This window comes from Brachyhypopomus gauderio, unplaced genomic scaffold, assembly GCF_052324685.1.
Source record: "Brachyhypopomus gauderio isolate BG-103 unplaced genomic scaffold, BGAUD_0.2 sc189, whole genome shotgun sequence".
NCBI lineage: Eukaryota > Metazoa > Chordata > Actinopteri > Gymnotiformes > Hypopomidae > Brachyhypopomus > Brachyhypopomus gauderio.
In genome coordinates, this window is record NW_027507010.1 from 76,827 (window position 1) to 97,863 (window position 21,037).

Sequence of the window (21,037 nt, forward strand, 5' to 3'; positions counted from 1 at the left end):
TTAGCTCCATATTCATCAGGTTATTGTAGCAGCCTGGCTGATTTGGTGTTTTGGTTAAAACATTTGGAAGTCGTGACATCGCGCGTGCTAAGCCACTTAGAATGTTTGGTTTTGAATGTTTGATTGGGAAGGTGGAATGTTTGGATTTCAGTTTCGATGCTGAAAAGCTCAAAACCGGTCGTATGAGATTTTGCTCTGCGATTTACAATCTAATGCGATTTTCTAATCTTCACTTTGAGAATGAGTTTTTACCCTCTGATAACTGACCTGCCTGGGCAGGAACAGAACCACGTCATGGACACGCCAGATTTTACCACTCATGGTGAGAAAAAAATGTTCATATACTGTACATAACTTTATACTCAGGGTTGCCAACTCTCACGCATTGAGCGTGAGACACACACATTTGACCGTCTTCACACGCTCTCACGCCACACTTGCGATATCTCACGGCGAAAAAAAAAATCCGGTTTATTTATCTCTGATCTACATCTATGATTCAATTAGTTACTAGTTCGCTCTGGCGCCAACCACCGGCGATCGATATAATACTTAATTTGTGTCCATTTTATCGATAGATCGCGATATAACACTTAATTTGTGTCCATTTTATGTTCACCCCCCGTCGACAACTTACGTTCGCCACCAATTTACACTCGCCACCTCCTCCAGGTTCAAATCTCACTCCAAGCGATCTTCAAAAGTTGGCAACCCTGTATACTTCTATATAAGACAGTACATTTAGTGAACATTGCTTATGAGTATTGATTTCCATAGGCTTATTTATATTAAAAATGTAATATACACATGTATGTAGTTTTCTAAGGTTTAGAAAAATAACCTATATATATATATATATATATATATATATATATATATATATATATATGTATTCTACTGGTGACTTTCAAGCTCTTTATTTCATGTGTACAGGACATTTTGATTATTATAATTAATGGAGCATGGGTTATTTCTTTGACTCAGCACAATTTTCATAAATCCCACCATGTTAACATTCTCCATGTTGCCATGGAAAATGCAAATACAAATAAACATTTTTAAAAAGAAACGGGTTTCATGACATGACATCACAAATTCTTATGCATTCTCCCCACATTCTAATGACATCACATGGCACCATAGCCCTTCTTATAATCACTTGTTCATAATCACTTACAATAAGAATAAAGGAATATAAGAGGAATAAACTTCTTGAAGTCATGAGATCTGCACAGATTATAGTCACTTTCAGAAACAGAAAAAATGTGCTCCCATGCCTTACAGATTTATTCAGCTGTTTTAGCTCTCAAGTGAAAAGCACAGCTATTCTGTAGCTTTGATTTGATGCACTTTATATCTTTTATGTCAAACGTTTTATTTAAATGTCTACATTTAATTTAAAATTTAATAATGTGTTTTCCTCTATAAATTTATTTCTAACATTTCATTATTGAATTTTTGTTCTATTTAAATCAATTGTATTTAATTATTTGTGATAGCTTTTATCTCTATTTTTTTTCTTATAGACCTGATGATCTTATAGACTCATGCTTCCTCTGTGCCCTGGGTTGGTGTTTTGCATTTAAAACAGGGTTGCCAAATGACACACGCATTTGACCGTCTTCACTCGCTCTCACGCCACACTTCCGATTTCTCACGCAGTGGGTGGGTGGGGGGGTTGCGAACGTAAGTTGTCACCGGCCGGGGTGTAAAATGGACACAAATTAAGTATTATATCGCGATCGATCGCCAGTGGTTGGCACCAGAGCGAACTAGTAACTCATTGAATCATAGATGTGAATCAGAGGTAAATAAACTAGATTTTTTTTCCGGCTTGAGAAATCGTATGTGTGGCGTGAGAGCGTGTGAAGACGGTCTAATGCGTGTGTCTCACGCTCAATGCGTGAGAGTTGGCAACCCTGTGTATCTGCATGCACGGACGTAATTTGGGGGGGGAGGGGGGGTCATGTCACCCCCACTTTTTCAAAAGCCAGTTTTGGACCCCCCCAGTTTTTACGGTTAAAACCAAATATTTAAATACCCCCCCCACTTTTTATTACAAAATTACGTCCATGTCTGCATGTACCTGTAACTAATTTCTCAACAGTGAACTGTACCAAAAAATGGTTGGAGTATCCAATTTGAGGGCATTTTACTGTTTGATTTTGAGTAACAAAACAGGTTATCGTACAAGCTTGAGGCAGTAGACCTCAAGTAATAGTTGTAACAATGTGACCCCCCCCCCCCAGCCAGCATGTATGTTCTGTTTGTGTCATTCTGAGCAATTACCACAGGTGAGTTCTTGAAAAGTGCATCTAACTTCAACGATCTGATTCTATCTGGCAGGAATGAATAGTGACCATGGAGAAGATAAGCCCAAGGAGACTGGTGAGTACTTTACCGTTTACTCCATGTTCCAGGGATGCACCGGTTCTGTGTCCTGCAAGCATTTCTGAAGCAACCGTGTTGCTGTACGAAAGCCGTAACGAATGCCTCTGTTTGTCCATGTAGTGGTGCTTGCCAGTGGCGATGGCATCCCTCTACCCCAGATGGTCCTGTTCCCAGCAGAACACCTCTGTTTAAATTGGAACCAGGTCCATCGTATTGGAGCAGGTCTACAGAACCTGGGCAACACGTGTTTTTTAAACTCTGCCCTTCAGTGTCTCTCCTACACTGCTCCTCTCGCCAACTACATGCTGTCCAGAGAGCATTCCACAACATGTGAGTCACTCCCCATCCTTCTCCTCCTGCCACACATCTTGGTTCTAAAGTATTTAACATATCCAACGTAGCCTGTTTTAGTTCTTGCATCATTATGTAATCAGCCTTATATGAGCTGACTGCAAGTTGAACAAGAGTAAATTGTCTAACATTTCTAATATCACAAGAGAGGAGCAGAAATTAAGCTTGGTTGTCTAGACCAATGTTGGGTAAAGAATGGAGTGTCCACTGGTATGAGACGATATTTAGGGCTGTTCAATAAAAGGTGTTAACAGAGGTGTCAGCAGGCCTCTGTTTTGCATGAACCAGCAGGTGTCTTTGTTGGGAGCAGAGTGTGCTTCTTCCCATTGGCTGCAACAGTTCATTCAGTATCTCGATCATCTCAGGATGATCTACACACAGTCCTTAATTTCACAATGTGTTCAGAGTTTCTATGTAATGCTGTAAGACAAAACGCAGATCTGATGAACATTTGCTATGATGTTTTGGGTTTATTGTATGTTTTCCCATCTGTTGAATGAAGTCTTTATCAACCAAGGGGTGCAGTTGTCCTTTGTACAAACTATTTAACATTATTGTGAGTTTGTCAATGTTATTTGCTTCCGTAAAGGTTTTCTAATTGATATACATAGAAAACATTTGGTTGGAAACATGGCTGTGTTAATTACCTGCTTATTAACTGCTTATTAACTTTCAAGATTATCTACTGGTATTTAGTGATACCATCTGTATATTTATTATGCCTTAATTCTGAGTCCTCTTTTTCCCCCGAAGGTCATGAACCTGGATTTTGCATGATGTGCATCATGGAGAATCACATCACCCAGGTGTTTGCCAATTCAGGAAAAGTCATTAAACCCATCAGTGTGCTGAATGAACTAAAATGTGAGTATGCAAATGGTGATGGACAAAAGCAACATCATATTCCTTTGAGCACCGTTAAATATGAACATTTCTAATTGTGGTCCATCTCCTTTTCTTTTTCAAAGGTATTGCAAGTCATTTCTGTTTTGGGAGTCAAGAAGACGCTCATGAGTTCTTGCGGTACACAGTGGACACTATGCAAGAGTCCTGCCTGTTTTGGAGCATGTATGTTTACTTGGACCACACCCTATATTATTGCTCAAGTTGCTAAATTATTGAAATTTTAGCATTCATCTATTTCTTAGCATGTTTGTTGGATATCTGTGGGTCGCAGAATTGTTACTTGACTCTTCTTGCAGACAGATATTTAAAAATGTCACTTCTAGCAGGTGCAGCTGTGGCTGTTAGTCAGGTGTATTATTATTATTATTATTATTATTATTATTATTATTATTATTATTATTATTATTAATAATATTATTTGGAGAGTAAATACGTGGATCCAAGGGTCCTTTTTTGGCGTTTTTTGTGCTTTCCATTTCACTGACTGAAAAAAGAGCGGAGACTGGTGCTTGATACCGGTGTGAAGAAAATTGCTGATGTATCCACCAGTTATTAAGATTGTCCTGTATCTAAATGAGGCCAGGTTGGTCTAAGAAAATAGAAGTAGTTCTGCATTTGTGCAGAAACTGCACAGGCATACAGGGTGGTTTACTCTCACCCCTCTCTTCCATACCACAGTCGACAGCTTGTTTATGTGTGGCTAACACGTTAGTCCACCAGCGCTCTGTATGTGGGCTGTGCGCTCTCTCCCAAGTTGCTTTGATGCGGTGCCAGCTGCTGCTTCTCAACATCTCTCCACTACTGGCCAGCCAGCAGCCTACATTCAGAACGAAGCGTTTGACTTTACCAGTTACGTGTGGAGATGAATCCATCAGGGAATCGCTGCGTCGTTCTAGTTTCTGGCAATTTTCACGTCAGACCTCATTTCTGTTCTGCTTTGTGCTTTTAGAAAGCGTTATTCAGAAAGGCGTTTAGATACACTTAAAGGTTGTACTCTTACAATTGCATGTTTGTTTATATTCTCTTTTTAATTTCTTGTTTTAGTTTCTATCTGAATAAATTACATTTTCTGCCTTGTCTGATGTTTTTATTTAATCAGACTGGACAGGGAAACACAGGCAACCACTCTGATCCATCAGATATTTGGAGGTTACCTGAGGTCAAGATGTGAGTTTGTCAGTCATACTTCATTTCAATTTGTGAACATCAAATGGTAAAATGGTATTTACTGTAAAATGTTACTATAAATTATTTATTTCATAAGTGTTCAATGTGTATGACTGGCAATGCTATTTGAGATGTTTTTGATCAGTTAAATTGATTATATTCTTTCTGATTTCACAGTGGAGTGTTTGAACTGCAATGGAGTATCTGATACGTTTGATCAGTATTTGGACATTGCACTGGACATTGAGGTAGCCATCAGTCACTCTGTTGTATCTTTTATAAAGATGTCCATAGAAATGATCTGGGCTTTGAAATTGATTCTATCAGTTTGTTAAAGTGTGTGCGTGCATGTGTACATGTGTGAGGTGGACATTTGTTTAGATTATTAATTAGGTCTGCTAATCATGGCATGTCTGGCTTACAATTTAGTCTTGTATGAGAGTTGCTGTCTTAGTGAATTAATGATTACTCAGTGAATTGATAATTGCTTGTCCCAAACTGGTGTCTGAGATGTAAAGCATCATGGGATCAGTTTGACAAGATTTTCTTTAGCCCTGTGTCTGTGCCTAAGCGTGTTTACATGTGTTTTGTAGACTGCTCCAACCATCACCAAAGCTCTTGAGCAGTTTGTTAAGCCTGAGCAGCTTGATGGAGACAATGCCTACAAGTGCACCAAGTAAGTGTCCCAGCTCAGATCTGCTCCACCATGCTGTCCAACAGGGTAACCATGTGTTTTTTCCAAAAGTAGCATGACCAGTAACTTTAGACTCAGGAAGGCGGATACAAACTGCCAGCCTCATTTTCAAAATATTTTCACATAAAACTCAAAAAGCCGTCTTCGGCCACGTACTACAGAGGGCTTTGAAACCAATGGATAAGAGGGATAAAGGTGCTCTTTACTTCTGTCCCTTAACACACGGCAAGTCTATTTTGGATAAGTCTGAGGCACACCGGTTTATCTCTGGAGATAAACCAAGCTCTATTTGTTGTCATGGGACCACTAGTGGTGAATTTACTGTGGTCTGTGTTGCCTATTATCTTTTCTGTCCTCATTGTGAATTTGGTTGTGTTTGTAGATGTAAGAAAATGGTTCATGCCTCAAAAAGATTTACAGTCCACCGTAGCTCGAATGTGCTCACCATTGCTTTAAAGCGCTTCGACTTCAACGGAAGCAAAATTGCAAAGGTTTGACCACCGTACTTAATTCTGCCGCACTGTTGTACACTTTCCTTAGTCGTTTCACGTGATCTATGCCGTTGCACAACTGTTCTCTGTCCCCCTGTGCAGGACGTGAGGTATCCAGAGTATCTGGACATGCGTCCGTTCATGTCGCAGTCCCACGGAGAGCCACAGCTCTACGGCCTGTACGCTGTGCTGGTCCACTCCGGGATTAGCTGCCACGCCGGACACTACTACTGCTATGTGAAGGTTTGATGTGCTGCGCGGTTTCAGCATTCTCTGCGTTTTTGCACTGAGTTTCTGCTCTAGCTAATGGATGGAATAATGTTTTTATTTCAGTCTGGTAATGAGCAGTGGTATAAGATGAACGACGCATCAGTAACTGTAAGCGACATACAATCAGTGCTGAATCAACAAGCATATTTACTGTTCTACATCCGGTAAGTTCAACTTAATGTTTAAACCAACTCCAGATTTTTGAATAGTGGAATATTTAGAAAGGCATTTTATACACTTTTATTGACTGTAACTCTGTGACCCGTGGTCCCGGTCATTGCTCCCCTCGCCCGGTCAGCACGGCCAAGGTGAACGGGCCTCAGTTCACCTCCACCTCCGTCATCAGTCCACAGCTTTCTCCTCACATGGCAAAGGTATCACCGCACCACTGCACCATGCCAGGAAATCTGACTGGGAACTGGTTGTTATTGTTCACTAGTATAATTGAGAGGGCTGTGTTTTGTTTGTTTACACTGTTAAACTCTTACTTTCTGTTCCTGATATTCAGATTTCCCATAACTGACCGCTGTTCACTTTGCAGAATAACTCTCCCATGAAGGAGGACCAAGGTGGCTCAAAGCCTGGCGGGAGCAACAGCAGCAGCGTCCCGAAGAGCCAGCCCAGCCCCTGCAGTTCTTCGGCTGCCGCATCCCCGACCTCAGACCTCAGACGGCCTGTGCAGGTGAACGGTGGCACCACCGCTCACAATAGAGCAGCATCTCTGTCTGGTGCGCCAGGCTCTAGTGAAGGCAGACGAGCGCGTGAGGAGCGGAAGTGTGATAAAGATTCTGAGCAGCCACACCTTTCCTCCACACTGAAGGAGCGAGGCAGATCCAGGCAGGGACATTATCGCGAGCGGGAAAACCGGAGTCGGGAGCGCTACGGGCACCGCCATCGCCATCGCCATCGTCCCAACAGAGACCACCATACTGATAAGGATCGCTCGGCCAGTCGAGAGAGGATCCCTGGAGAGCGAGAGGGAGATCGCCACCGGGACGGGCACACCCACCACCGCCGAGACCACTACCACCACCGGCGCCATCACAGCAGCAAGGACGAACGAGACCGGGATGTGGAGAATGGTCAAGGTGACTTCCCTCGCTCATTTGAGTACTATGTTGGGAAGAAAGACTCGGGACACAAGCGGGCTAAAGCACCACGCACCGCCAGCCCTGCCCCGCGGCCCCAGGCACAAAAGCGTAGCCTGTCGGACAGGGAGGATCCATGTGAAGAGCGGCCTGTCAAAAAACATAAGAAATCCAAGAAGAAGAACAAGGACAAGCGGAGGTAAGGAGCTATTTATGTTGCATGAGAACGGCCATTGCTATACTGTGTGTGACCAGGAGGGGTCAGCAAACAGAACTGTTACTGTTGTAGAAAATCTAGCAACCATAAGCCAGAAAGTGTACTACAGTTTCCTTAAGCAAATCATTTTCAATCTGCAGGAGTTCTGAGAGGGACCCATCAGACAGGAATGGGGACAGCAGCTCCTTCCGACACAAAAAGATGAAAAAGAAGAGGAGGAGGCACAACTTGGAGGAGGAGCCTCGTATGGAGTGTCGCTCTGGCCACAGCTTAGACAAACGTAAGCGCCGCCTCAGCTCCGACCCAGACGAGTCTTCACCCAGCGCCAAGCGACCTACTACTGAGGACTATTACCAGACTCAGTAGATCGTGCTCTGATGCCACGCTCCCTCCTTCGCCTTCCTCTGGACAGACAAAAGCGATGTCCGAGCCTCTTACTCAGGATGTCGCTCCCCTGCTGTCCCCGCCTCCTCACAGGCCCCATTCAGCCCCCGAGACGCCAGCTAAGCCAACCGACACCACGCCTCGCACCCAGACGGCCTCGGCTGAGGAGCCCATCTACTGCCACGACACCCATGTGACGAAAGGCACCACGGCGCCCCCAGAGGCCAACCACGACCTCTGCTCACAGGGGGGCGACGGGCACGTGGCTTTAGAGAGGCCCGTGGCAACCGCGGACGCCTTTGTGCCCAACGGCGATGACTGCAGGGAAGATGCGGCGGCGTCTCTGTCTGGTGCGCCAGGCTCTAGAGAAGGCAGACGAGCGCGTGAGGAGCGGAAGTGTGTGCGCCGCCTCAGCTGCGACCCAGACGGGTCTTCACCCAGCGCCAAGCGACCTACTACTGAGGACTAATACCAAGTTAACGTCACTCAGGTGCATAAGGGTCAACTTTCTTTCCAAGTTTCAATTATCCATTACAAACTAGTAATGAGCAGTGGTATGAGATGAACGATGCATCAGTATCTGTAAGTGACATACGATCAGTGCTGAACCAACAGGCGTACTTACTGTTCTACATCCAGTCATTTCAATCTAATGTTTAAACCATTATATTTAGAATATTTAGAAAGGCATTTTATACACTTTTATCCCCCCCCCCCCCCCCCCCCCCCCCAATCCATCATTTTTAGGTCAACAGATCTTAAACTGAGACTGTAACTCTGTGACCCATGGTCCCGGTCATTGCTCCCCTCGCCCGGTCAGCACGGCCAAGGTGAACGGGCCTCAGTTCACCTCCACCTCCTTCATCGGTCCACAGCTTCCTCCTCACATGGCAAAGGTATCACCGCACCACTGCACCATGCCAGGAAATCTGACTGGGAACTGGTTGTTATTGTTCACTAGTATAATTGAGAGGGCTGTGTTTTGTGTGTTTACACTGTTAAACTCTTACTTTCTGTTCCTGATATTCAGATTTCCCATAACTGACCGCTGTTCACTTTGCAGAATAACTCTCCCATGAAGGAGGACCAAGGTGGCTCAAAGCCTGGCAGCAGCAACAGCGGCAGCGTCCCGAAGAGCCGGCCCAGCACCTGCAGTTCTTCGGCTGCCGCATCCCACCTGCGCCCGCTGCCCTCGTCCTCTTCCTCCAGCGCACCACAGTCTACCTCAGACCTCAGTTGGCCTGTGCAGGTGAACGGTGGCGCCGCCGCTCACAATAGAGCAGCTTTCCTGGTTCCGTATGGCCAAGAGTCATCCGACGAGTCCGACCAGGAAGGCGGAGCCTTGGATAATGGCACAGGGAAGTCTTACCCTGGTGCCAAGGCATCCGACGGGAAAGGTGGGATGGATGGTCCCCTCTTCCACAGCTCAAGCTCCCTCACGCCCAAGACCAACGGAGAGAGGCCCGTGGCAACCGCGGACGCCTTTGTGCCCAACGACGATGACTGGGATAAAGGTGCTCTTTACTTCTGTCCCTTAACACACGGCAAGACTATCTTGGATAAGTCTGAGGCACACCGGTTTATCTCTGGAGATAAACCAAGCTCTATTTGTTGTCATGGGACCACTAGTGGTGAATTTACTGTGGTCTGTGTTGCCTATTATCTTTTCTGTCCTCATTGTGAATTTGGTTGTGTTTGTAGATGTAAGAAAATGGTTCATGCCTCAAAAAGATTTACCGTCCGCCGTAGCTCGAATGTGCTCACCATTGCTTTAAAGCGCTTCGACTTCAACGGAAGCAAAATTGCAAAGGTTTGACCACCGTACTTAATTCTGCCGCACTGTTGTACACTTTCCTTAGTCGTTTCACGTGATCTATGCCGTTGCACAACTGTTCTCTGTCCCCCTGTGCAGGACGTGAGGTATCCAGAGTATCTGGACATGCGTCCGTTCATGTCGCAGTCCCACGGAGAGCCACAGCTCTACGGCCTGTACGCTGTGCTCGTCCACTCCAGGTTTAGCTGCCACGCCGGACACTACTACTGCTATGTGAAGGTTTGATGTGCTGCGCGGTTTCAGCATTCTCTGCGTTTTTGCACTGAGTTTCTGCTCTAGCTAATGGATGGAATAATGTTTTTATTTCAGTCTGGTAATGGGCAGTGGTATAAGATGAACGACGCATCAGTAACTGTAAGCGACATACAATCAGTGGTGAACCAACAAGCGTATTTACTGTTCTACATCCGGTAAGTTCAACCTAATGTTTAAACCAGCTCCAGATTTTTGAATAGTGGAATATTTAGAAAGGCATTTTATACACTTTTATTGACTGTAACTCTGTGACCCGTGGTCCCGGTCATTGCTCCCCTCGCCCGGTCAGCACGGCCAAGGTGAACGGGCCTCAGTTCACCTCCACCTCCGTCATCAGTCCACAGCTTTCTCCTCACATGGCAAAGGTATCACTACACCACTGCACCATGCCAGGAAATCTGACTTGGAACTGGTTGTTATTGTTCACTAGTATAATTGAGAGGGCTGTGTTTTGTTTGTTTACACTGTTAAACTCTTACTTTCTGTTCCTTATATTCAGATTTCCCATAACTGACCGCTGTTCACTTTGCAGAATAACTCTCCCATGAAGGAGGACCAAGGTGGCTCAAAGCCTGGCAGCAGTGTCCCGAAGAGCCAGCCCAGTCACTGCATTTCTTCGGCTGCCGCATCCCCGACCTCTGACCTCAGACGGCCTGTGCAGGTGAACGGCGGCGCCGCCGCTCACAATAGAGCAGCATCTCTGTCTGGTGCGCCAGGCTCTAGTGAAGGCAGACGAGCGCGTGAGGAGCGGAAGTGTGATAAAGACTCTGAGCAGCCACACCTTTCCTCCACCCTGAAGGAGCGAGGCAGATCCAGGCAGGGACATTATCGAGAGCGGGAAACCCGGAGTCGGGAGCGCTACGGGCACCGCCATCGCCATCGCCATCGTCCCAACAGAGACCACCATACTGATAAGGATCGCTCGGCCAGTCGAGAGAGGATCCCTGGAGAGCGAGAGGGAGATCGCCACCGGGACGGGCACACCCACCACCGCCGAGACCACTACCACCACCGGCGCCATCACAGCAGCAAGGACGAACGAGACCGGGATGTGGAGAATGGTCAAGGTGACTTCCCTCGCTCATTTGAGTACTATGTTGGGAAGAAAGACTCGGGACACAAGCGGGCTAAAGCACCACGCCCCGCCAGCCCTGCCCCGCGGCCCCAGGCACAAAAGCGTAGCCTGTCGGACAGGGAGGATCCATGTGAAGAGCGGCCTGTCAAAAAACATAAGAAATCCAAGAAGAAGAACAAGGACAAGCGGAGGTAAGGAGCTATTTATGTTGCATGAGAACGGCCATTGCTATACTGTGTGTGACCAGGAGGGGTCAGCAAACAGAACTGTTACTGTTGTAGAAAATCTAGCAACCATAAGCCAGAAAGTGTACTACAGTTTCCTTAAGCAAATCATTTTCAATCTGCAGGAGTTCTGAGAGGGACCCATCAGACAGGAATGGGGACAGCAGCTCCTTCCGACACAAAAAGATGAAAAAGAAGAGGAGGAGGCACAACTTGGAGGAGGAGCCTCGTATGGAGTGTCGCTCTGGCCACAGCTTAGACAAACGTAAGCGCCGCCTCAGCTCCGACCCAGACGAGTCTTCACCCAGCGCCAAGCGACCTACTACTGAGGACTATTACCAGACTCAGTAGATCGTGCTCTGATGCCACGCTCCCTCCTTCGCCTTCCTCTGGACAGACAAAAGCGATGTCCGACCCTCTCACTCAGGATGTCGCTCCCCCCGCTGTCCCCGCCTCCTCACAGGCCCCATTCAGCCCCCGAGACGCCAGCTAAGCCAACCGACACCACGCCTCGCACCCAGATGGCCTCGGCTGAGGAGCCCATCTACTGCCACGACACCCATGTGACGAAAGGCACCACGGCGCCCCCAGAGGCCAACCACGACCTCTGCTCACAGGGGGGCGACGGGCACGTGGCTTTAGAGAGGCCCGTGGCAACCGCGGACGCCTTTGTGCCCAACGAGGATGACTGCAGGGAAGATGCGGTGGCATCTCTGTCTGGTGCGCCAGGCTCTAGAGAAGGCAGACGAGCGCGTGAGGAGCGGAAGTGTGTGCGCCGCCTCAGCTGCGACCCAGACGGGTCTTCACCCAGCGCCAAGCGACCTACTACTGAGGACTATTACCAACTTAACGTCACTCAGGTGCATAAGGGTCAACTTTCTTTCCAAGTTTCAATTATCCATTACAAACTAGTAATGAGCAGTGGTATGAGATGAACGATGCATCAGTATCTCTAAGTGACATACGATCAGTGCTGAACCAACAGGCGTACTTACTGTTCTACATCCAGTCATTTCAATCTAATGTTTAAACCATTATATTTAGAATATTTAGAAAGGCATTTTATACACTTTTATTCCCCCCCCCCCCCCCCCAATCCATCATTTTTAGGTCAACAGATCTTAAACTGAGACTGTAACTCTGTGACCCGTGGTCCCGGTCATTGCTCCCCTCGCCCGGTCAGCACGGCCAAGGTGAACTGGCCTCAGTTCACCTCCACCTCCTTCATCGGTCCACAGCTTCCTCCTCACATGGCAAAGGTATCACCACACCACTGCACCATGCCAGGAAATCTGACTGGGAACTGGTTGTTATTGTTCACTAGTATAATTGAGAGGGCTGTGTTTTGTTAGTTTACACTGTTAAACTCTTACTTTCTGTTCCTTATATTCAGATTTCCCATAACTGACCGCTGTTCACTTTGCAGAATAACTCTCCCATGAAGGAGGACCATGGTGGCTCAAAGCCTGGCGGCAGCAACAGCAGCAGCGTCCCGAAGAGCCGGCCCAGCCCCTGCAGTTCTTCGGCTGCCGCATCCCACCTGCGCCCGCTGCCCTCGTCCTCTTCCTCCAGCGCACCACAGTCTACCTCAGACCTCAGTTGGCCTGTGCAGGTGAACGGTGGCGCCACCGCTCACAATAGAGCAGCTTTCCTGGTTCCGTATGGCCAAGAGTCATCCGACGAGTCCGACCAGGAAGGCGGAGCCTTGGATAATGGCACAGGGAAGTCTTACCCTGGTGCCAAGGCATCCGACGGGAAAGGTGGGATGGATGGTCCCCTCTTCCACAGCTCAAGCTCCCTCACGCCCAAGACCAACGGAGAGAGGCCCGTGGCAACCGCAGACGCCTTTGTGCCCAACGATGATGACTGGGATAAAGGTGCTCTTTACTTCTGTCCCTTAACACACGGCAAGTCTATCTTGGATAAGTCTGAGGCACACCAGTTTATCTCTGGAGATAAACCAAGCTCTATTTGTTGTCATGGGACCACTAGTGGTGAATTTACTGTGGTCTGTGTTGCCTATTATCTTTTCTGTCCTCATTGTGAATTTGGTTGTGTTTGTAGATGTAAGAAAATGGTTCATGCCTGAAAAAGATTTACCGTCCACCGTAGCTCGAATGTGCTCACCATTGTTTTAAAGCGCTTCGACTTCAACGGAAGCAAAATTGCAAAGGTTTGACCACCGTACTTAATTCTGCCGCACTGTTGTACACTTTCCTTAGTCGTTGCACGTGATCTATGCCGTTGCACAACTGTTCTCTGTCCCCCTGTGCAGGACGTGAGGTATCCAGAGTATCTGGACATGCGTCCGTTCATGTCGCAGTCCCACGGAGAGCCACAGCTCTACGGCCTGTACGCTGTGCTGGTCCACTCCGGGATTAGCTGCCACGCCGGACACTACTACTGCTATGTGAAGGTTTGATGTGCTGCGCGGTTTCAGCATTCTCTGCGTTTTTGCACTGAGTTTCTGCTCTAGCTAATGGATGGAATAATGTTTTTATTTCAGTCTGGTAATGAGCAGTGGTATAAGATGAACGACGCATCAGTAACTGTAAGCGACATACAATCAGTGCTGAACCAACAAGCGTATTTACTGTTCTACATCCGGTAAGTTCAACCTAATGTTTAAACCAGCTCCAGATTTTTGAATAGTGGAATATTTAGAAAGGTATTTTATACACTTTTATTGACTGTAACTCTGTGACCCGTGGTCCCGGTCATTGCTCCCCTCGCCCGGTCAGCACGGCCAAGGTGAACGGGCCTCAGTTCACCTCCACCTCCTTCATCGGTCCACAGCTTCCTCCTCACATGGCAAAGGTATCACCGCACCACTGCACCATGCCAGGAAATCTGACTGGGAACTGGTTGTTATTGTTCACTAGTATAATTGAGAGGGCTGTGTTTTGTTTGTTTACACTGTTAAACTCTTACTTTCTGTTCCTGATATTCAGATTTCCCATAACTGACCGCTGTTCACTTTGCAGAATAACTCTCCCGTGAAGGAGGACCAAGGTGGCTCAAAGCCTGGCGGCAGCAACAGCGGCAGCGTCCCGAAGAGCCAGCCCAGCCCCTGCAGTTCTTCGGCTGCCGCATCCCCGACCTCTGACCTCAGACGGCCTGTGCAGGTGAACGGTGGCGCCGCCGCTCACAATAGAGCAGCATCTCTGTCTGGTGCGCCAGGCTCTAGTGAAGGCAGACGAGCGCGTGAGGAGCGGAAGTGTGATAAAGACTCTGGGCAGCCACACCTTTCCTCCACCCTGAAGGAGCGAGGCAGATCCAGGCAGGGACATTATCGCGAGCGGGAAAACCGGAGTCGGGAGCTCTACGGGCACCGCCATCGCCATCGCCATCGTTCCAACAGAGACCACCATACTGATAAGGATCGCTCGGCCAGTCGAGAGAGGATCCCTGGAGAGCGAGAGGGAGATCGCCACCGGGACGGGCACACCCACCACCGCCGAGACCACTACCACCACCGGCGCCATCACAGCAGCAAGGACGAACGAGACCGGGATGTGGAGAATGGTCAAGGTGACTTCCCTCGCTCATTTGAGTACTATGTTGGGAAGAAAGACTCGGGACACAAGCGGGCTAAAGCACCACGCCCCGCCAGCCCTGCCCCGCGGCCCCAGGCACAAAAGCGTAGCCTGTCGGACAGGAAGGATCCATGTGAAGAGCGGCCTGTCAAAAAACATAAGAAATCCAAGAAGAAGAACAAGGACAAGCGGAGGTAAGGAGCTATTTATGTTGCATGAGAACGGCCATTGCTATACTGTGTGTGACCAGGAGGGGTCAGCAAACAGAACTGTTACTGTTGTAGAAAATCTAGCAACCATAAGCCAGAAAGTGTACTACAGTTTCCTTAAGCAAATCATTTTCAATCTGCAGGAGTTCTGAGAGGGACCCATCAGACAGGAATGGGGACAGCAGCTCCTTCCGACACAAAAAGATGAAAAAGAAGAGGAGGAGGCACAACTTGGAGGAGGAGCCTCGAATGGAGTGTCGCTCTGGCCACAGCTTAGACAAACGTAAGCGCCGCCTCAGCTCCGACCCAGACGAGTCTTCACCCAGCGCCAAGCGACCTACTACTGAGGACTATTACCAGACTCAGTAGATCGTGCTCTGATGCCACGCTCCCTCCTTCGCCTTCCTCTGGACAGACAAAAGCGATGTCCGAGCCTCTTACTCAGGATATCGCTCCCCTGCTGTCCCCGCCTCCGCACAGGCCCCATTCAGCCCCCGAGACGCCAGCTAAGCCAACCGACACCACGCCTCGCACCCAGACGGCCTCGGCTGAGGACCCATCTACTGCCACGACACCCATGTGACGAAAGGCACCACGGCGCCCCCAGAGGCCAACCACGACCTCTGCTCACAGGGGGGCGACGGGCACGTGGCTTTAGAGAGGCCCGTGGCAACCGCGGACGCCTTTGTGCCCAACGGCGATGACTGCAGGGAAGATGCGGTGGCGTCTCTGTCTGGTGCGCCAGGCTCTAGAGAAGGCAGACGAGCGCGCGAGGAGCGGAAGTGTGTGCGCCGCCTCAGCTGCGACCCAGACGGGTCTTCACCCAGCGCCAAGCCACCTACAGTTGTGGTCAAAAGTTTACATACACTTGTAAAAAACATAATGTTATGGCTGTCTTGAGTTTTCAATAAGTTCTACAACTCTTATTTTTCTGTGATAGAGTGATCGGAACACATACATGTTTGTCACAAAAAACAGTCATAAAATTTGGTTCTTTCATAAATTTATTATGGGTCTGCTGAAAATGTCACCAAATCTGCTGGGTCAAAAATATACATACAGCAACATTAGTATTTGGTTACATGTCCCTTGGCCATTTTCACGGCAACTAGGCGCTTTTGGTAGCCATCCACAAGCTCCTGGCAAGCTTCAGGTCGAATGTTTGACCACTCTTCTTGACAGAATTGGTGCAGTTCAGCTAAATGTGATGGTTTTCTTGCATGAACCTGTTTCTTTAGCACTGTCCACATGTTCTCAATGGGGTTTAAGTCAGGACTTTGGGAAGGCCATTCTAAAACCTTAATTCTAGCCTGGTTTAGCCATTCCTTTACCACTTTTGATGTGTGTTTTGGGTCATTGTCTTGTTGGAACACCCAACTGCGCCCAAGACCCAACCTTCGGGCTGATGGTTTTAAGTTTTCCTGCAGAATTTGGAGGTAATCCTCCTTCTTCATTATCCCATTTACTTTCTGCAAAGAACCAGTTCCACTGGCAGCAAAACATCCCCAGAGCATAATACTACCACCACCATGCTTGACAGTAGGCATGGTGTTCCTGGGATTAAAGGCCTCACCTTTTCTCCTCCAAACATATTGCTGGGTGTTGTGGCCAAACAGCTCAATTTTTGTTTCGTCTGACCAGAGAACTTTCCTCCAGAAGGTTTTATCTTCGTCCATGTGATCAGCAGCAAACTTCAGCCGAGTCTTAAGGTGCCTTTTCTGGAGCAAGGGCTTCTTTCTTGCACGGCAGCCTCTCAGTCCATGGCGATGTAAAACACGCTTGACTGTGGAGACTGACACCTGTGTTCCATCAGCTTCCAAATCCTTGCAGACCTGCTTCTTGGTGATTCTTGGTTGACTCTTGACCATCCTGACCAATCTCCTCTCGGCAGCATGTGATAGCTTGCGTTTTCTTCCTGATCGTGGCAGTGACACAACTGTTCCATGCACTTTGTACTTGCGTATAATTGTCTGCACAGTTGCTCTTGGGACCTGTAGCTGCTTTGAAATGGCTCCAAGTGACTTCCCTGACTTGTTCAAGTCAATAATTCGCTTTTTCAGATCCACACTGAGTTCCTTTGACTTTCCCATTGTAGCTTTTGTAGCTGAGTCTAATCACTGGGTCAAATGAGCCCTATTTAAATGGGCTCATGAGAAGTCAACAGCTGTAGTCAATCAGAATCACTTACAAGAAGTGAAGAGGCCATGACATGAAGCTAATTTGATTGACACAACTCGCTACATCACCAAAATTGACAAATTTTGTTGCTGTATGTATATTTTTGACCCAGCAGATTTGGTGACATTTTCAGCAGACCCATAATAAATTTATGAAAGAACCAAATTTTATGACTGTTTTTTGTGACAAACATGTATGTGTTCCGATCACTCTATCACAGAAAAATAAGAGTTGTAGAACTTATTGAAAACTCAAGACAGCCATAACATTATGTTTTTTACAAGTGTATGTAAACTTTTGACCACAACTGTACTACTGAGGACTAATACCAACTTAACGTCACTCAGGTGCATAAGGGTCAACTTTCTTTCCAAGTTTCAATTATCCATTACAAACTAGTAATGAGCAGTGGTATGAAAGGCATTTTATACACTTTTATCCCCCCCCCAATGCATCATTTTTAGGTCAACAGATCTTATGTAACTCTGTGACCCATGGTCCCGGTCATTGCTCCCCTCGCCCGGTCAGCACGGCCAAGGTGAACGGGCCTCAGTTCACCTCCACCTCCTTCATCAGTCCACAGCTTCCTCCTCACATGGCAAAGGTATCACCACACCACTGCACCATGCCAGGAAATCTGACTGGGAACTGGTTGTTATTGTTCACTAGTATAATTGAGAGGGCTGTGTTTTGTTTGTTTACACTGTTAAACTCTTACTTTCTGTTCCTTATATTCAGATTTCCCATAACTGACCGCTGTTCACTTTGCAGAATAACTCTCCCATGAAGGAGGACCAAGGTGGCTCAAAGCCTGGCGGCAGCAACAGCAGCAGCGTCCCGAAGAGCCGGCCCAGCCCCTGCAGTTCTTCGGCTGCCGCATCCCACCTGCGCCCGCTGCCCTCGTCCTCTTCCTCCAGCGCACCACAGTCTACCTCAGACCTCAGTTGGCCTGTGCAGGTGAACGGTGGCGCCGCCGCTCACAATAGAGCAGCTTTCCTGGTTCCGTATGGCCAAGAGTCATCCGACGAGTCCGACCAGGAAGGCGGAGCCTTGGATAATGGCACAGGGAAGTCTTACCCTGGTGCCAAGGCATCCGACGGGAAAGGTGGGATGGATGGTCCCCTCTTCCACAGCTCAAGCTCCCTCACGCCCAAGACCAACGGTTCCAGTTGCTTCCCCGGAATTCTCCCACGAGAAAACGGATCGGGACTTGTTCACAGTGCCCAAAATGGCCACCATAAAGTCAATGGCTTCAAACCATGTGATAAGGTATAAATTGATCAGTCAAAGCTGATTAAGCGATGGTGTTTTCGGTGGGGTACCTTTTTTATCACAGTATTTTTTAAATTCTGCATATGTATGTTTTATATTACTTTAACATTTAAAGACCAAAAATGCTTTCATTTGAATATTTGCAAACAGCACATGGTTTCCTGGTTCTACTCCTGAAATGCTATAGCTGTGTAGTTCCATCAGCTTCAGTATTCAGATAATACTATTAGACAAGAGGAATTAGACAGAGGAATTGTGAACCCATTAAGTAATATAATCGGTAAACTGAAGCCATCAAATGGCCGTTAACAGCTTTTTGTTGCTTGCGTTGTTCAGGCTACAGAAATTGGAGCATCTTTATCTTCCCTGGTGAGCCCCACCAGCGGGTTGGACTCCCAGCTCAGAAAGAACGCATACAGGTACACAAGCCGCTCTGGTCATCTTTCAGATTCACTCATTCAGCGAATAGAAAGGAAACACTGCAGGTAGATGAAGTGAGTAACACTGCTGCCTTTTTCTTCTCTGTTCAGCTCCAAGCCATCGTGCTCTGATGCCACGCTCCCTCCTTCGCCTTCCTCTGGACGGACAAAAGCGATGTCCGAGCCTCTCACTCAACATGTCCCCGCTGTCCCCGCCTCCGCACAGGCCCCATTCAGCCCCCGAGACGCCAGCTAAGCCAACCGACACCACGCCTCGCACCCAGACGGCCTCGGCTGAGGAGCCCATCTACTGCTACGACACCCATGTGACGAAAGGCACCACGGCGCCCCCAGAGGCCAACCACGACCTCTGCTCACAGGGGGGCGACGGGCACGTGGCTTTAGAGAGGCCCGTGGCAACCGCGGACGCCTTTGAGCCCAACGGCGATGACTGCAGGGAAGATGCGGCAGCGTCTCTGTCTGGTGCGCCAGGCTCTAGAGAAGGCAGACGAGCGCGTGAGGAGCGGAAGTGTTAAAGACAAGACAAAAGAAATGCTTCCATATGCTCATATAACAAATAAAGTATAATAGCATGTTACCTAAGCAATAACTTGGTTTCTCAGTGCACACAAAATGTAAAGGAACACTGAAATTCAACCTGACCATTAAAAACTGTAAATGAGATTTTCTTGATAATTTACTAGATTCTATACCTTTACATGTCCATGATCTTTACACAACCAGTCCTGCTGATTTAAATGACACAATAAAGTTATGAACAAAATAATTTGTAATGGATAATTCTAGAATGGAAAACAGAAGTATGGGGTTAATGTGGGATGTGCTTAGGAGAAAACTCATCTTAAATATTAGCAGTTTCCAGTTCTAGGGATTTTGGCCGCTTGAAAAAACCAAATGGGCCCCGGTCGTTTGGGGACTGTGTCAGTCATAACTGCACTCCCTCACCTAGCATCTCTGCTTAAATGCTTGTTTAATTCTGAGACTGTGGTTTCCTATTTGTCTGAATTTTCCCATAATGCCAAAAAAATTCTACTACCACCCAAGAATTGGTAGCCTTTGTTTATCCCCCAGGGCAAATGTAGACAGATTCTGCTGTACCATTTTTCAAAAATCCACACTGAAGTCTTAATTTTGTTAGGGCTTGGAGATACATTTCTCAGAAATTGGTTATCAGTTTCTCAGAAGTCTCCCATAATGCCAAAAGAATTCCTCTGCTGCATGAGAGTATGAACCCTTAACTATCATAACAGTAAGTTTTTGCATATTTCACTGTACCATTTCCTCATAAATCCATTTTAGGTTCATACTGCATTTAGGTGAATTAAAGCACTCATATCAAATAGGCTGAATCTGTGTAAATATCCTTTTGATCCTGACCAGAGTGAGCTTGTTCACTTTCACTGAAACCGTCATCAAGAACATCATCCTGTTCTTCATCCATGTTGTCAGATTTCTTCTGACAAGTGTCATGACAAACTTCTATCAGGGGACTGATACAGTTAGGTTTTTGCATCTGAGATGCAGAATCCCTCCATCACCTTATTGTGTACTGTAAGGAACCATGTAAAGCATTAAATGGGCCTGAGGCCTCAGCATCAACCCACAGTCTTTGAGAGGTCATAGGTCATAGTTGGGTCAAAGCCTGCTTCAACTGCTTCCTACTAGCATCATACTTGGGTCAAAGCTGATGAATGAAGGACAATTACATCATGACAGTTCAGCTACCAGGTGTAAGAGAGGGAGGAGCTTGAAGGTAAGAGAAAGGGACACGAATGGAGGATTCACATCCAACACTCCAAAATTAAGGTTTTATGTTGTTCTCAACGACTTTGTTATTGCATACCCTGTTGGTGTAAAAAAATAAACTGTTTTTTTCCCATCACCTGACTCCCTGTCCACTGTGTAATTTGGTTTTGTGCATGACACCTAGCTTTAAATTATCAGTCAAGCAACCAATGAGTATATTGAAGATGAGTTGTGAGTGGTGTCATATCATACATGTATTCTCTGAAAGAAGGGATTTGAGTGCCATCCTGCAACTTCTTTCCACCAACA

At 47.2% G+C, this 21,037-nt stretch overlaps 7 protein-coding genes across 7 annotated transcripts in view; all 7 read left to right on the forward strand.

Moving 5' to 3' along the window:
- Positions 1–8,834, forward strand: part of LOC143502081 (uncharacterized) — a 76,370-nt gene extending 67,536 nt beyond the window's left edge. Inside the window, exons 4-5 of the transcript XR_013127083.1 lie at positions 7,872–8,449; positions 8,707–8,834. The gene's annotated coding sequence lies outside the window, so the exon portion shown is untranslated. The remainder of the gene's footprint in view (positions 1–7,871; positions 8,450–8,706) is intronic.
- On the forward strand, positions 117–6,021 carry LOC143502080 (ubiquitin carboxyl-terminal hydrolase 42-like). The gene is made up of 9 exons (XM_076995264.1): positions 117–322; positions 2,347–2,388; positions 2,512–2,721; positions 3,496–3,606; positions 3,711–3,810; positions 4,748–4,815; positions 4,993–5,063; positions 5,409–5,491; positions 5,892–6,021. Exons 1-9 carry the CDS (start codon positions 241–243, stop codon positions 6,004–6,006), a joined length of 882 nt encoding a protein of 293 aa, XP_076851379.1. The 5' UTR covers positions 117–240; the 3' UTR covers positions 6,007–6,021.
- LOC143502079 (uncharacterized) lies at positions 6,142–7,561 on the forward strand. The gene is made up of 4 exons (XM_076995263.1): positions 6,142–6,243; positions 6,334–6,434; positions 6,569–6,644; positions 6,812–7,561. The coding sequence occupies exons 1-4, from the start codon at positions 6,142–6,144 to the stop codon at positions 7,559–7,561; spliced, it is 1,029 nt and encodes a 342-aa protein (XP_076851378.1).
- A 199-nt stretch (positions 8,835–9,033) lies between the features above and the next one.
- Positions 9,034–9,844, forward strand: LOC143502082 (uncharacterized). Its single transcript, XM_076995267.1, has 2 exons — positions 9,034–9,473; positions 9,661–9,844. The coding sequence occupies exons 1-2, from the start codon at positions 9,035–9,037 to the stop codon at positions 9,732–9,734; spliced, it is 513 nt and encodes a 170-aa protein (XP_076851382.1). The 5' UTR covers position 9,034; the 3' UTR covers positions 9,735–9,844.
- A 66-nt stretch (positions 9,845–9,910) lies between these two features.
- On the forward strand, positions 9,911–13,779 carry LOC143502087 (uncharacterized). Its single transcript, XM_076995271.1, has 8 exons — positions 9,911–10,012; positions 10,261–10,413; positions 10,581–11,314; positions 11,473–11,694; positions 11,811–12,207; positions 12,774–13,224; positions 13,412–13,520; positions 13,623–13,779. Exons 1-7 carry the CDS (start codon positions 9,911–9,913, stop codon positions 13,483–13,485), a joined length of 2,133 nt encoding a protein of 710 aa, XP_076851386.1. The 3' UTR covers positions 13,486–13,520; positions 13,623–13,779.
- LOC143502088 (uncharacterized) lies at positions 13,662–15,461 on the forward strand. The gene is made up of 3 exons (XM_076995272.1): positions 13,662–13,763; positions 14,332–15,077; positions 15,236–15,461. The coding sequence occupies exons 1-3, from the start codon at positions 13,662–13,664 to the stop codon at positions 15,459–15,461; spliced, it is 1,074 nt and encodes a 357-aa protein (XP_076851387.1).
- A 2,210-nt stretch (positions 15,462–17,671) lies between these two features.
- Positions 17,672–19,841, forward strand: LOC143502090 (uncharacterized). The gene is made up of 5 exons (XM_076995273.1): positions 17,672–17,681; positions 17,735–17,874; positions 18,042–18,539; positions 18,879–18,961; positions 19,073–19,841. The coding sequence occupies exons 1-5, from the start codon at positions 17,672–17,674 to the stop codon at positions 19,215–19,217; spliced, it is 876 nt and encodes a 291-aa protein (XP_076851388.1). The 3' UTR covers positions 19,218–19,841.
- Positions 19,842–21,037: the final 1,196 nt, after the last annotated feature.

What these genes read in the sequence shown, in the direction of transcription:
- LOC143502080 (XM_076995264.1), top strand. Translation starts at nt 241, where the DNA reads ATGAGTTTTTACCCTCTGATAACTGACCTGCCTGGGCAGGAACAGAAC. An exon ending in CAGAGAGCATTCCACAACAT is followed by an intron (nt 2,722 to 3,495) that starts GTGAGTCACTCC and finishes TTTCCCCCGAAG; the next exon opens with GTCATGAACCTGGATTTTGC. An exon ending in AATGCCTACAAGTGCACCAA is followed by an intron (nt 5,492 to 5,891) that starts GTAAGTGTCCCA and finishes TTGTGTTTGTAG; the next exon opens with ATGTAAGAAAATGGTTCATG.
- LOC143502082 (XM_076995267.1), top strand. Translation starts at nt 9,035, where the DNA reads ATGAAGGAGGACCAAGGTGGCTCAAAGCCTGGCAGCAGCAACAGCGGC. An exon ending in CGACGATGACTGGGATAAAG is followed by an intron (nt 9,474 to 9,660) that starts GTGCTCTTTACT and finishes TTGTGTTTGTAG; the next exon opens with ATGTAAGAAAATGGTTCATG.
- LOC143502087 (XM_076995271.1), top strand. Translation starts at nt 9,911, where the DNA reads ATGTCGCAGTCCCACGGAGAGCCACAGCTCTACGGCCTGTACGCTGTG. An exon ending in TTTCTCCTCACATGGCAAAG is followed by an intron (nt 10,414 to 10,580) that starts GTATCACTACAC and finishes TTCACTTTGCAG; the next exon opens with AATAACTCTCCCATGAAGGA. An exon ending in ACCAACTTAACGTCACTCAG is followed by an intron (nt 12,208 to 12,773) that starts GTGCATAAGGGT and finishes TTCACTTTGCAG; the next exon opens with AATAACTCTCCCATGAAGGA.
- LOC143502090 (XM_076995273.1), top strand. An exon ending in GCTTCAAACCATGTGATAAG is followed by an intron (nt 18,540 to 18,878) that starts GTATAAATTGAT and finishes TGCGTTGTTCAG; the next exon opens with GCTACAGAAATTGGAGCATC. An exon ending in CTCAGAAAGAACGCATACAG is followed by an intron (nt 18,962 to 19,072) that starts GTACACAAGCCG and finishes TTCTCTGTTCAG; the next exon opens with CTCCAAGCCATCGTGCTCTG.
- LOC143502079 (XM_076995263.1), top strand. Translation starts at nt 6,142, where the DNA reads ATGTCGCAGTCCCACGGAGAGCCACAGCTCTACGGCCTGTACGCTGTG. An exon ending in ACTACTACTGCTATGTGAAG is followed by an intron (nt 6,244 to 6,333) that starts GTTTGATGTGCT and finishes TTTTTATTTCAG; the next exon opens with TCTGGTAATGAGCAGTGGTA. An exon ending in TATTTACTGTTCTACATCCG is followed by an intron (nt 6,435 to 6,568) that starts GTAAGTTCAACT and finishes TCGCCCGGTCAG; the next exon opens with CACGGCCAAGGTGAACGGGC.
- LOC143502088 (XM_076995272.1), top strand. Translation starts at nt 13,662, where the DNA reads ATGTCGCAGTCCCACGGAGAGCCACAGCTCTACGGCCTGTACGCTGTG. An exon ending in ACTACTACTGCTATGTGAAG is followed by an intron (nt 13,764 to 14,331) that starts GTTTGATGTGCT and finishes TTCACTTTGCAG; the next exon opens with AATAACTCTCCCGTGAAGGA. An exon ending in AAGAACAAGGACAAGCGGAG is followed by an intron (nt 15,078 to 15,235) that starts GTAAGGAGCTAT and finishes TTCAATCTGCAG; the next exon opens with GAGTTCTGAGAGGGACCCAT.